Consider the following 13,092-nt stretch of genomic DNA (forward strand, 5'->3'; position numbering starts at 1 on the left):
TGAAGTAGCTTTACAGTGCTGGCCAGTAAATCCATTTTCCGGTGTGGGTAGGAAGAAGAATCTGACAAGCTATGGCAAAAAAGAGCCCCTTATTTCAAGGCATAGAAAACACAAAGGCATGATTTATATACAGCAAGCTCTGTAAGCAGCTTCATTACTTACACTGCAAGCTGCAATTATTTCATAGCAAAAAATAATGCAGTACACATTTGCAGTAAAACAAAAATGAACACTTCATTAACCACTGAATCAAATAAATTGGGGGAGGGGGCGGGTGTCATCTAAACCTCCCTGGCGTTATGGTTGAGCTTGCCTCATCCAGGGGAAGATATCTTTAAACTGTATAAACAAGCCAGGCTTGTTCAGCAGTTCTAAGGCAGGGTTCGCTTTTTCACAATTCATTTTTTTTGTATAAAAATTTGGGTTTAAATGCTCTGGAAACCTGCATGCAAAATTTGTGCATGAATGCAAGGTTTTAATGCGAAAACCCACATGCAAAAAAAATGCAGAATGGGGAGATTGTGGCCTGGCAGAATTTAAAAAAAAAAAAAAAAATTAAATTACATTTACTTATTTTTTTTTTTACATGATTTTGTGTCTGAAACTTTTATACTCAAAATGTATACTAGACGCGTTGCTTGACACATTTTGAAATTTAATTGAGCCGCTTTTTGCGCAAAAATCCAGCGGAAATTGAATATCAGGGAAGTAGCAAGCAAGCAAAATTCAAAGTGAAGTAAAACATAAGGGAGTAAAAAGATAGGCAGTAGGTCTATACGCTCTGGAGGTTGGCATCTTATTAGATTTTCATTTGATAACCCGATTTGTAATTACTTTATTACTTTTTAAGCATACATATTCACCAACCTTGAGCAACACTTAACTGTAGTGAAAAAAAATGTACCATGTAAAAAGTTTCTACCTTCATTTCGCAAAACACTATCAAGGAGCAAAATAATAAAAATGCCAGAAGCAGGTGAGATATACTATTTGACACTCAGCTCACCTTTCCTTAGAAGTTAGCGCTCATAAGACATTAAATACATGTACTGAATATCTGAATCTGAAACAAACAAGTAGTGGAGTGTTAGTTATCTTTTTATCGCCTGGCCCAAATGAAACAGGAAAAACAGTTATATAAACTCTTAAAGTTTTATTTGCATCTTCCTGTTGGAGCTGCAAAAACAATGGCAACACTAGTTTTTTTTTTGTCCCATTGTAGAAAAAGTAAAGTGGATTAAGCAGTGAATATTCCATTAAGGATTATCCTTCCAAAATGTGCATGGATCCAAGTCAAGCAACCTTCTTTCAAGGACAGAGCCAGTGATGCATCTGTGTTTTTATAAATTTCACAGTATGAACTTTCCCAATATGCTGAGAAAACAATTGTTAAATCTGGTCAGTTTTTTTCCTTTTCTTCAAATTAACAGCTTTGTCCTTCTGTGGTCTGTGACATCAGAAAAGAGTGCACAACTTCTTCCGTTGACAGGGGACAGGTGTTTACATCCTCCAAAGCATCAGTGACTGAAAACTGTCGATCCCGTAATCTGTTCCAATTTGCCAATATATTGTGGTACTCAAAAACTTTTTCAAAATTTCCAACGGAATTATACAGTTTAATCAAGCCCCTATAATCATACTCCAGTCCACTGTAACCTTCACCAAATAGTTTCTTTCCTGGAAATTTGAAAAAAGTTGTATAAGTTAAACCATTTTAAAAGCCACAAAAAATGCACTAAGTAACCAAAATAAAAGAAAACCAATGTATAAAAAAAATAAATTCGATTATTGTGGAGCGCATGGCAAAAAGTGCTCAGGAAATTTGGGGGCACCATGTGCCACCATAAGCCGTAATGTGAGTAACTGCTATAGCGGCGATCAGACAGTAATTTCAGTGTTTGCACAAAGACCAAATTCCGATCCTGAGGTTTCCTGTCGTGTCAGGTGACCATGGAAGCAGCATTTCCAGGGTCGCTTACCGCCGCATCTCTGTGTCCCCTACAAAGAGGAAAACCGCCAGAAGATGTCAAATGCTTTGCTGCATGCTTGCAATAAAGCATTTGGCCAACACGCCGGCAGACACCCAAGTGAACTGCCCTTTAAAGGACAAAAATTTGCTGGTAACACAGGATACCTTCAGTGGTCTGCTATCTTGCATGGTCTTTCAATGCAGCAGTCTATTTCTATTATATGACATAAGCGCTTTGAGTCCTATGGGAGAAAAGCGCTGTAGAAATGTTATTCCCACAAAAATGTATGGCCCATCCCACTTCCACATGACTGCATCCAACTGCTTAAATTGGTGCAGAGAGCAGGGTGAAAGTGCCTAGACAGAATGGAGAGAAAAAAAAAAAAAAAAAAAAAAGACTCCATGGTTCTACAGTGTGCTATATGTAATGAAAACATATGACGATAAGATCGAACAAATACATTCCTACAAAGGAAAAAAAAAAAAAAAAAATGGAAGGAAAATAAAATAAAAAACAAACAGAAATAACACAGCATCCTCTTATTATGAGAAAACAGTAAAGGACATGTGCTCCAAAAAATGAGGTCTGTTAATTTGAGATGCAGACATTATTAGAGATGACCAAAACTGTTCGCAGGCGAATCTCTATGGGGGCAGTACTACTTCCGGGTCACTATGACCCGGAGTAGTACTGATGCGCTGGCCCGGCGGTGCGTGTCTTTGAACGCGCTCCCGTTGCCGGGCACGCTCTGCGACGTCACTCATGTCGCCACCCACATGCGCAGAAAGTGCCCTGCACCAGGAGCGCGATATAGGACGCGCACCCATGGGCCAGCGCAGCCGTACTACTCAGGGTCATAGCGACCCGGAAATAGTACAAGTCAGGAGTTCGCCGGCGAACGGTTTGGGAACCGTTCGCCGACATCTCTAGACATTATCACAAGTTTGCATTAGCAAACCGCATCAAGGTTCAACAATTCATACAGTTAAGCTGTTGATAGGTATGAATGTTTAAAATCACAGCAGGACAACACACATCACACTATTAAAAAAATGGAATGGGCTGGAACTACATACCAATGGCTATTGATCGCAGATAAAGTTTTTCAGCATTTTCATACTGGTTCATGTCATAATTATATAAAGAGGCCAAATGTCCTACTGATAAAGCCACTTCATAGTCTTCTTGCCCTAGCAGCTGCTCCTTGATTTGTATAGCCTTTATGTGCATCTCTTCAGCCTCCTAGGTGAAAGAAAAAAAAAAGAAAGGATCAGTGTAAAAGTATCAGAAAGATAGTACAACAACTTTGTGACATGAATACCGTAAGGGTTGAGAGAATTGTACAGTGATATTAAAAAGTGACAGTGCTTTACATCTTACAAAGCCATTCCGATCCTAAATTGAGGACATCAATGATAGGCTTAAAAACTGATACCATTAGATCTTTGCCAGAAAGGGAAAAAAAAAAAAAAAAAAGAAACTGAGCTGTGCCCTCGAATGCAAAAAACGTATCTCGGATCACAAACCCTTAACTCCTTTGCTTCCTGCAGAAAAAACACTAACAAAGGGAAATAAAAGGCTAGTTGGAATAACTTCTCCCAAATTCCTCAGCAAACATTACCACCCCAAGCGGATTAAATGATAGGAAAAGCTGGTGTTACTGGAACCACAATGACCCCTGTCTCAAAATTCAATACTGCATAGCGCACATTAATTCAGTCTGGGTCATGCCTTGTCCACAATGCAATATGTGGCAGCAAACACTTCATCAATTCAGATTGGGACTAAAACAATGGCCTCAGTTAATCAAAGCTGTCGGGGGAGGGGGGGGGGTGTCAGGAAAATACTGCATTCAGCATTTTAGAGACTTTGGTGTGCTAATCCATCAATATTTTCACAGGTGCGGTAGATGTTCGGTAATTTTCCGAAGCCCACTTTCACTAACAGAAGAAGTGTGAGTTACATGCGATGCTGTTCTCCGTGCGGAGACAGCATTACAATATAAGAGGCATACCCCACATCCCTTTAGGTGTAAATGTTAGATTTAGAGCAAGGAGAGGCAGTTAATCTGTCTATAGTCTCCATTAGTCTTTAACATTTTATTTCTTTGCCACAGCTTAGATGAACTTCCAAGAACCTTTACACATGCGCTGCTTAGGTGATTTCCAACTAGCTCCTCTGCATCTTAAAACAGGAACGTAACAGGTAAAATTGCCGAAAAGAGGCAGGGGAAGAGAGTCTTTTGCTCCGATCTCTATGCTCGCTGCCTGGGGGGTAGGAAAGCTGGACCTGCCGGAGAAGGCTTCAGGTCCAATCAAAAGGGTATGCAGGAGTCGGTAATTTACCTCACTGCTCGGTAATTTCAGCTTTCCATGCAGTAACAGCCTTGATGAATTGACACTTTCCTAAGTGCTCAGTAAAATCAGCTATATTCAGCATTACCGAATACAGTAATGCTTGTTGAATTGAAGCCTATGTCTTAACTTCCAAAGTAGTTGCAGAACAATCAAAGTTCTGGTCGCACAAGCAGCTAAGAAAGCAGGTGCAAAGATCATTCCACCAGAGCAGTAGAAGATATATGTTTTGTCATATAGACCAGCACTCTAGAAACCAGGAAATTTAAACAAAAGTTTGTTTGGAAATATTAATCAACAACTTGATATATTGAAGAAAAACACACAGAGACAGAAAAATGACAAACGCACAGAAAAGGATCATTCGAGCCTTACCTTAAACTTTCTCATTGACTGATACAACCTGCCAAGATTTCCATAGTGTTTTGCAGTCTGTACGTTGAACTCACCAAAGGCTTTTTTAGCGAGTTGAAGGGATGAAAGATGAAGATCATGAGCTTCTTGTAAAAGCTTCTGTTCTGTCTCTTTGTTATGACAATCTATAGCAATCTCTTCCAGTATTAGTGCTGTTTAAAAATAAATAAAAATATTACTACACAATCAAACTCAAAGCGGATCTGAGATGATAAGCTAACTATAACAAGAATATTATATATAATATACATATATATATATATATATATATATATTTTATTTATTATAGCTGCAAACCGCTTCAATAGAATATGATTATTTCTTCCTGTGATACAATTACAGCAGCCATGTTTGTAAACATTACACACGGCAAGCTTATCTGCATCTTCAGTACTCAGCCTGTAAAAAAAAAAAAAAAAAAAAAAAAAAACCTAATCCCCCTCCTCCTCCACTCTGCCTATGAAATCTCTGGATAGTAATACCTCCCCCTCCTCCTGCCCAGACTGAGCTCCCACGAGCCCTTGCTACTGTCTGAAAATGACAAGGCTCTCTGAAATGCTGTGGGCGAGGCTTGCTTAGTTTATAGGGCTTGTTTAGTTTATAGGGAATTAGAAAAAAACTAACTATAGCAAGTAACTGGTCTATATAACTTATCTAAAGTTTAGATAGTTTACACAGCAAATTTAGCTGCAAACAGCTTCAACAGAATATGATTATTTCTTCCTGTGATACAATGACAGCGGCCATGTTCTGTTTATAAACATTACACACAGGCAAGCTGATCTGCATATACAGCCATCAGCCTGTGAAAACCTAATTCCCCATCCTCCCCTCTGCCTCTGAAATCTCTGGCTAGTAATACCTCCCCCTCCTCCTGCCCAGCCTGAGCTCCCGTAAGCCCTTGCTACTGCCAGGACTGAAAATGCCAGGGCACTCTGAAAAGCTGTCGGCGAGGCTCATTTAGTTTATAGGGAATTAGAGTATTAAAAAAAAAAAAAAGTTTTTGGCTTGAGGAATGCCCTATAAACTGGAAAGGAACACAATTATGCAAGGAGTAAAAGTTAATCTCAGATCCACTTTAACATGTAAACAAGGCATGTATTTCTGCAACAAGGTTATGTGAAGCAAAGAGTGTCTTCTATCCCTGGGGGCCTCAGCTAAGGCAGCCCCATTACTGGTCCCCGATGTCCCCTTTTCAAATGGAATTGCATGTGGTCTGATTGAGATGCTGGCAGTGTCTGTACTAGCATGCACAGCAACACAGCATAAGTCAGTTTTCTCCCCAGGCTCTTTTAGCAGAATGCTTCACCTGGCTAGTTTTAGTGAGCACCCGGCTGTCATAGACTCACTTGCTCCTCTGCTGTAAGCAGAGTAGTGCAGAAAAGCTCTGACCCGGTCTTCTCTTATCTTACCCCACCTGCCTACTATTTCATGCCACCCAGCTGGAAAAGAATTCTGGGGAGAACACTAAGTAATGCTGCCCAGCAGAATGATACCATTTTTTGGAAAGCAGGGCCACACTGCTTATTTCTAGGGAGGGTGGGGGGCTCTGTGCCTAATTGTTATTTGTATTGTGGAACGGGGCGAACAACAATTATTAAGGCAGGAAGATCACTATGCATGTTTCTGTTATTTGCTGAGATATTCTGAATCGTTAGGTTATTTCTGGGAGACTGCCTCCATGTCATCGTATTTGCATATCACAGGAAAGTGGCAAAATAAAGTATTTAAAATACAGTACTTCTCAGCAGTTATAGCCATTATTTGACCCTATATAGAATGTAGTTAATTTCATGCAGAGAAACTAAAGTCTTGGAACATTCCAGGATTCCGATTAAATTTTTTCCAGTGTTTCAAAGTTCATGAAAATAAAGATAACTATGCACTAGCATATGCAAATATGTTCATAACAAATGCTTTCCTCCAGTAGTAATGCACAACTTTATACTAACAAAATGGAAACAAGCTACACACCTTTAACTCTTTTGGAAGAAGCTAATAAAAGATGGTCTTCTGGGAGTATATGGGTGATAATATCTATGGCACGTTCAGCGTGAAATCTTAAAAAAAAAAAAATTACATTAGATAAAAGCATACAAAGAAAAAAAAAAAAAAAAAAAAAAAAAAAAATTTAAAAAAACAAAAGAAAATCCATTTTCAAATATCAACATACCACAAATTACATACAGTACATGTCGTACTTAGTCTCCATTATCAAAAGAAACATGAAAAGAGATGAGCAATACACCATTTCACAAAATTGACCCGGCATCTTAGTGGGTGCAAGCCGTGGCATAAAGTCTTCACTCGCCTATATCCGCGCCTCTGGCTGCTGCACTGCACACATTCACAGCAGGAAGGATGGAGAGCAGCGTGCAGCTCAATGGCAAGATGTAGCGAAAGAACAGTTAACCCTCTCTGCCGCAGCACAAACCCACCACCAACATGCTGGTGCGGTTTCATAAAACTGGATCTTGCGCATCCCTAATCATGGCTAGACAGTTACAGCAACTACGGTATACCAGGGCTGTGGAGTCGAGTTGAAGCAATTTTAGAGTACCTGGAGTCGGTTTCATAAACTAAGTAGTCGGAGTTGGATGAATTTTGTAGCCACTCCATAGCCATGCAAGGGATGTGGAGTCGGAGCAATTTTGAGTACATGAGTCGGATGATTTTTGTACCAATTCAACAGCCCTGAGGTATACTATACACAAATAATGGTAAAAAACAAATGGTTTCCCCATAATTTTTTTTTTAAATCACAGACAAAATCACATCCTGTTCAAATATAGTAAATTACTTAGAAGCTACTCAAGAAATGTGTATTATGTCAATCTCTCAGCAACAGAAACTGTAAAAAAAAAATAAATAAATAAAAAAAAAAATCTAAACTAAAGGTTTGACATGCATGACCGTTACATTCTAAGCAAGTTGAGGAAATGTTCTAAAAACACAAAACAAAAATACTCACAATGCATTGTCAAACTTCCCTGAACTATACTGATGTACATAGGAGGAGTAAGCCAAATCTTCATGCGCTGTTGCCACGTGTATATTTTTACCTCCAAAAACAGACTGTCGAATATCCAGGGCAGTCTACAGTGGTCAAAGTTACAAAAGTTACCATATGTAAAAAACATTTATTCAACAAACAGATTAGATTATCAGATTGATATTAATAAAAAAATAAAATAAAAACCCCACACACCACAAACCAAACTTGCTGTTTCAAAGACCACAAACCTACCTGATATATTGCTACAGATTGGCATATGTTATCAACATTGAGAAGATAAAATCCATAATCTAGTAGTGTATCTGAATACTTAGGATGCTTGGCGCCAAAGTTTTCCCTGATAAACAAAAAAATACTCATTATTTTACAAGTAAAAATTAACCTACATAAAATTGGGTAAAAAAAAAATAAAAAAAGAAGTTTCTATAGGTCTTACCGAGCCAAGTACACGGCATGTTTGATTAATTGCTCTGCCTTCTTGAATTCCCTCTTCACCACACATGCCTTAATAACACAAATCAGTAAAACAGTGAGTGCAGGAATTTGGCCTTAACATATCACGTAAACTGCTTTAACTGTGTTAGTGCATATTTATAATCGTAAAGAATGTTTCTCACACTTTACATTGTACATTTTAGAAACCATGCTTAGACCCACTCTCTCCTACATCCTGAATGACGACAGAGGTCATCCACACACTTATGGGCCAATTATGATGCAAGAGAAGGTGGGAAACACCAAAAAAAAAAAAAAACAGGCATATTGTTTTTCCAAACCAATCCTCTAGCAAGTTCCTTTGGGTTCCTGTATACATCTACTGGTCTATACTTAGCAGCACGACTGTAAAATAGACGATTGTTTATTGGTAGTTTCAAATCAATCTGCAGCAGAATTCACTAGCAAACAACATTTGCACATAAGGACACCAACCTCTCCCATTCCATGGGCTTAATTCTAGCCTATGCTCCACTACACTGATCCTAACGCTAACCTCCCTTGCATCACCGGAATATTCCTCAGTACCATGTTCCAATACAAAAAAGGCAACTACTACCCATGTCCTGTGCCTTCCCTCCCAGTTATCCATCCAGGGCTAGACTCTACTTCATTAAAGATGGCATCCTGGACAGCAACTTGTCCAACAGGCACACATTTGGTATTAAAATTTAAAAGTGGAAGTCCACTATTAAACTACAAAATGCTGTTATTTGGAGTTTTTTGTTTCACAATGTTGCCCTAGGCAGGGCCGGATTTGTACTTACCAGTGCCCTAGGCCTGCTGTCACCAAGCGCCCCCCCCCCCCCCCCCCCCCGCCACCACCAAAAAACATTCTGGCCAACTATCTGACTAGCGATCACTGGTTTGAATGGGCTCATTTCAGTTGTGCTGCTGTGCCCCTCATTGAACAAAGAATCAGTGGATGCTCTGTCCTCTCACGATGGAAATTTGCGCTCCTGCCCGAATGTGTACAGCAGCCGATAGTGTTCTGGGCATGCATACTTGAGAAATTACAGTGATGTATGATCGGTACTTGTCAAGAATGCATAACACTATACTGGCCTCGGTTGCTGTGCACATCTGGGCAGGAGCAGGAAATTACAGGGAGAGCAAGTGGCCAGAGCATGCGCTGCTTCTTATCCTCTGTACGACTGGCTGCAGTCTGAGCCACAAACAGGTGGCAGGGCAGAGCAATGGAGAGAAGCCCATCCAAAACAGAGAACAGGTAAGTAGCAAACATCCTGTCAAGACCGACTTTGGATGTTCTGTTGTAATTACAGTGGACCTGAACTCAGAACTTCCTCTCTGCTCTAAAAGATACGCAACAACATAACCTTTACATAAAAACATTTTTGTTACAGCGGATACAAATCCTGCAATAGACAGTGTGTCTAATTCCTACTTTCATGGAAGCAAATATATTAACATCTTGTGCTTTAAAATAAGCTTATATGCTGTGGCAGTCAGGTGACACAGGGAAGATATCAAATTTGTGATTAGACACAGATGTGGAAGAATTCGAAAGGCTCTCTAAATACATACAGGGTGCATTTCTCTGTTTTCCTTCTGTCCTGTGCAAGAGTTCAGCTCCACTTTAAAGCATCTGAATGACATTTATTTATATTTGCTGAAAAAAAAAAATCTACGTGTTTCTTTTGAATGCTGAATGTACATATGGTGGTGTGCTCTAACATATTGACAGTATACGGGGACAAAGTCTGAAGAAGGCTTATTAGCAGAAAGATTACCCTTTTTCTTTTAAGCCAATAAATGGTATCATCCTGATTCAAACCTCTCTGCTTTTGCTGATGGCTAAGATGGTAGAATGCTCTAATGCTACAGGAAAGCAGAAGGATGCCAAACCATACACACTAGCATAGAGGTAGTAACAGCTCAGGTGACAGTGACAGTTTAGCTATGAAAGGGAAGCATACAGCATTTTTATTCCAGGCTGCAGCAGTTCTCATAGATGGTCGGAGCTGACGGACAGAAGATGAGTCAGGAAAGAGTTAACTTAAGCAGAGACGAGATCACTGGCTAGGAAGAAAAAAAAAAAAGCAATAAATTACGGCTAGAAAGTAATTTACAACTGCTGGGGTCAGTGTCACAGCTGTAAAAAAAGAAGTCAAAGAAACTAGCAGAAATGTTTGTGAATGCCTGCATTAGAACTCAGCGGAACTTAGTTTTATCTGCTTTGTAATGTAAATCCCTGGTATTTCTTACATCCATTTGTACGGTATGTCGATCATAATTGCATCATCAGGTGACAGTTATGATTGATCCTGATTGTTATAACACATCAGGAAGTGAGAGGTGCAGGGATTGGGGAACTCTGGAATTCAGCTATTAGTGCAGAGCAGGGCGCTGGATGGCTGCGCTGCGGGAACAGAGGAGATGATTTACTTTGACATATGACCTCTTCTCTCTCCAAGTCATGCCGCCCTAGGCCATGGCCTTTGTGGCCTTTGCAGAAATCCGGGCCTGGCCCTAGGGGTTTATGAATTCATATAAGTCAAGAAAAAAAAATGTCCAAGACTCTGAGCTGATGTATAAAGAGGTAGCCACTTGAAAACGGTTTTGGTGTTGTAGTTTACACTATATGCAATATTCTCAATGTCCAACTCCCAAAATTATGCATACATGAATTCAATTGGTTTTTACAGGGAATCTGAAGTGAAAATAAACTTAGGATATAATTCTTTGTATGTGTAGTACTGCTAAGAAATAACAATATTAGCACAGATATGAGTCTCATATTGTTTCCAGTACAGGAACAGTTAAGAAACTTCAGTTATCTATGCAAAATAGCTTCTGTGAGCTCTGTGACTTTCTAAAGTTGTGCATAGCACTGTCTTTTGAAGTACTTATCTCAACTGTCTCATGGTTTCTTCTTTGTTTATGGTTTTTCTGCATAGAAAAGTTCAAAGGGTCATTACCCTGCTCTGTGAAATCATTAAAAATGCTTAGTGCATTGCGGAAACTGCAATTATTAGAGAATGATGCATATTTTCTTTGCTACTAATGATCTATTAATTATCTGTACTACACAACTAATTAATTATATCATTACTTTTTTTCCTCTTCAGTGTCACTTCAAGCAATGTTGGAATAAAGCAATCTTGGACCTTAAAATCATCCCCCCCCCCCCCTGAACTGAGTGTGTTTTAATGCTTTTAATCACGTATGTGTGGTACGGTGTCATATGTCACAGCCTCATCATCCTCACTGTCCAGTGCCCCCTGTGGTCCCCACACTAATATTCAACTGAGCAGAACATTGATTATGAGCAGGGAGAAAGCAGAAGTTTCCCTCCTCTCAGCCCATCCCTAGGAAGTTCACTGCCGTGTAGCATTCCTGGTATTACTGTCAGCTTGGTGCGCAGTAGAGCTGCCTTCTGTGTGGGTTGGGGAGATTGAGATCACTCCGCACCCGCAGGCATTATTCCCTACCTGTACATAACCCGCAATGACGACTCCCCCTTCCCTATGCTCATACATGACCCCCCCCCCCCCCCCACCATCGCTGTATTGCTCTTTTCAACTGCATCACCTAACCTTAGATCTACTGTTCCAAATGCTGATAGCCCTTTACTCTCGCTTCCCATGCCTTACATTCTGGCCAGCATCACACGCATCTGAATCTTTCTCCAGTCACTTTGGAGTCAAACTAACACCTTTGGGAAAAACCATGGGTGCCCACATAGATGGGCCAGAAGAAAATACATGTAGAAAGCAAGAAAGCAGAATTGCTTGCAGTGCTGGGAATGGTAAATTTAAAACGAATGCTTCCCTTTACCAATCTGCAATCAAGGAATTCAAATGTGGTAACTTACACTAGACTTCAGTTAAGAATTTATCTTTGACCAAAAAGGCACACTATTGTCACAACATACACACAAATATAACTCCTTTCAAAAACAGGTTGGTTACATAGAGGAAAAAAAAGGGAAAAAAAACACTTAAATTATATTGAAACAATATTATAAACCAACATGATTAAAACGCAGATTTTAACACGTATACAACACATTGGGCCTGATCCAACTCTCTCCTTGGTGATATTTTCACTTAAGAAAATGCCTTTTAAGCCACCAGCAAAACTCAAAATCAATTTGACAGTACTTTTCCACCTACTTTTTGGTACTTTCTATTTTCGGTAAAAAATTTTATTTTGAAAAAAATACAGAGATTAATACAATGCCAAAAAGTAAGCAGCAAGAAACACAACAGGGCATAATGTGCACATACACAGAACAAAGCATAAAAAAAAATCCACAATACCCATTCATAAATTGTAAGAAGGGTAATAAAGATTGTATGATCCTAACAAAATATAGATCCTATAGTAACAAAAGAAACAGAAGGGCTTAAAGCATTGCCTTATGGCCTAATACTCACTATCAAGTAATAGAACACTTGTTTTCCATGTAAAAAGGGTAAAACAAAAATTAACTTAAAGATACCCCTAAGGAATTCAGGATTAGTATTATTAAAATGTTGGCCGAGACTGTAAATAATAATCTACCTTGGAAAATTGGTAGGAGTATAGAGATGAGCATTGGTTTCCCATTTATCCCAAACTTTTCTGTACTTTGGTTCTGTATCCCTCAGGAAGGCCGTTAATTGTTCAATTTATTGACTATTTAATTTTTTTTGAATTACCGCTGCCATAGAAAGAGGAACAATTTTTTTTTTTCCAATTAGATGAAATAGCTAATCTAGCAACCGTTCAGAGAGCATCATATCTTTTTGGTACTTTTCAATTGCAGAGTACAGAAACATTTTAAACAGAAGATGAAAAGTGATCTCCAAGGAGAAAAAGTGTATTGGATCAGACCCAT

General features: G+C 39.2%; 1 protein-coding gene across 1 annotated transcript in view; it reads right to left on the reverse strand.

Annotated features, from left to right (window-relative positions):
• Positions 1–1,133: 1,133 nt before the first annotated feature.
• APPBP2 (amyloid beta precursor protein binding protein 2) overlaps positions 1,134–13,092 on the reverse strand; it is a 53,494-nt gene continuing 41,535 nt past the window's right edge. Inside the window, exons 7-13 of the mRNA XM_068265380.1 lie at positions 8,191–8,258; positions 7,986–8,091; positions 7,710–7,834; positions 6,713–6,798; positions 4,700–4,890; positions 3,047–3,212; positions 1,134–1,677 (exon numbers count right to left, since the gene is read on the reverse strand). Coding sequence (XP_068121481.1) covers positions 1,424–1,677; positions 3,047–3,212; positions 4,700–4,890; positions 6,713–6,798; positions 7,710–7,834; positions 7,986–8,091; positions 8,191–8,258 — 996 coding nt within the window. The 3' untranslated portion in view covers positions 1,134–1,423. The remainder of the gene's footprint in view (positions 1,678–3,046; positions 3,213–4,699; positions 4,891–6,712; positions 6,799–7,709; positions 7,835–7,985; positions 8,092–8,190; positions 8,259–13,092) is intronic.

This window comes from Hyperolius riggenbachi, chromosome 2 (assembly GCF_040937935.1).
Source record: "Hyperolius riggenbachi isolate aHypRig1 chromosome 2, aHypRig1.pri, whole genome shotgun sequence".
NCBI lineage: Eukaryota > Metazoa > Chordata > Amphibia > Anura > Hyperoliidae > Hyperolius > Hyperolius riggenbachi.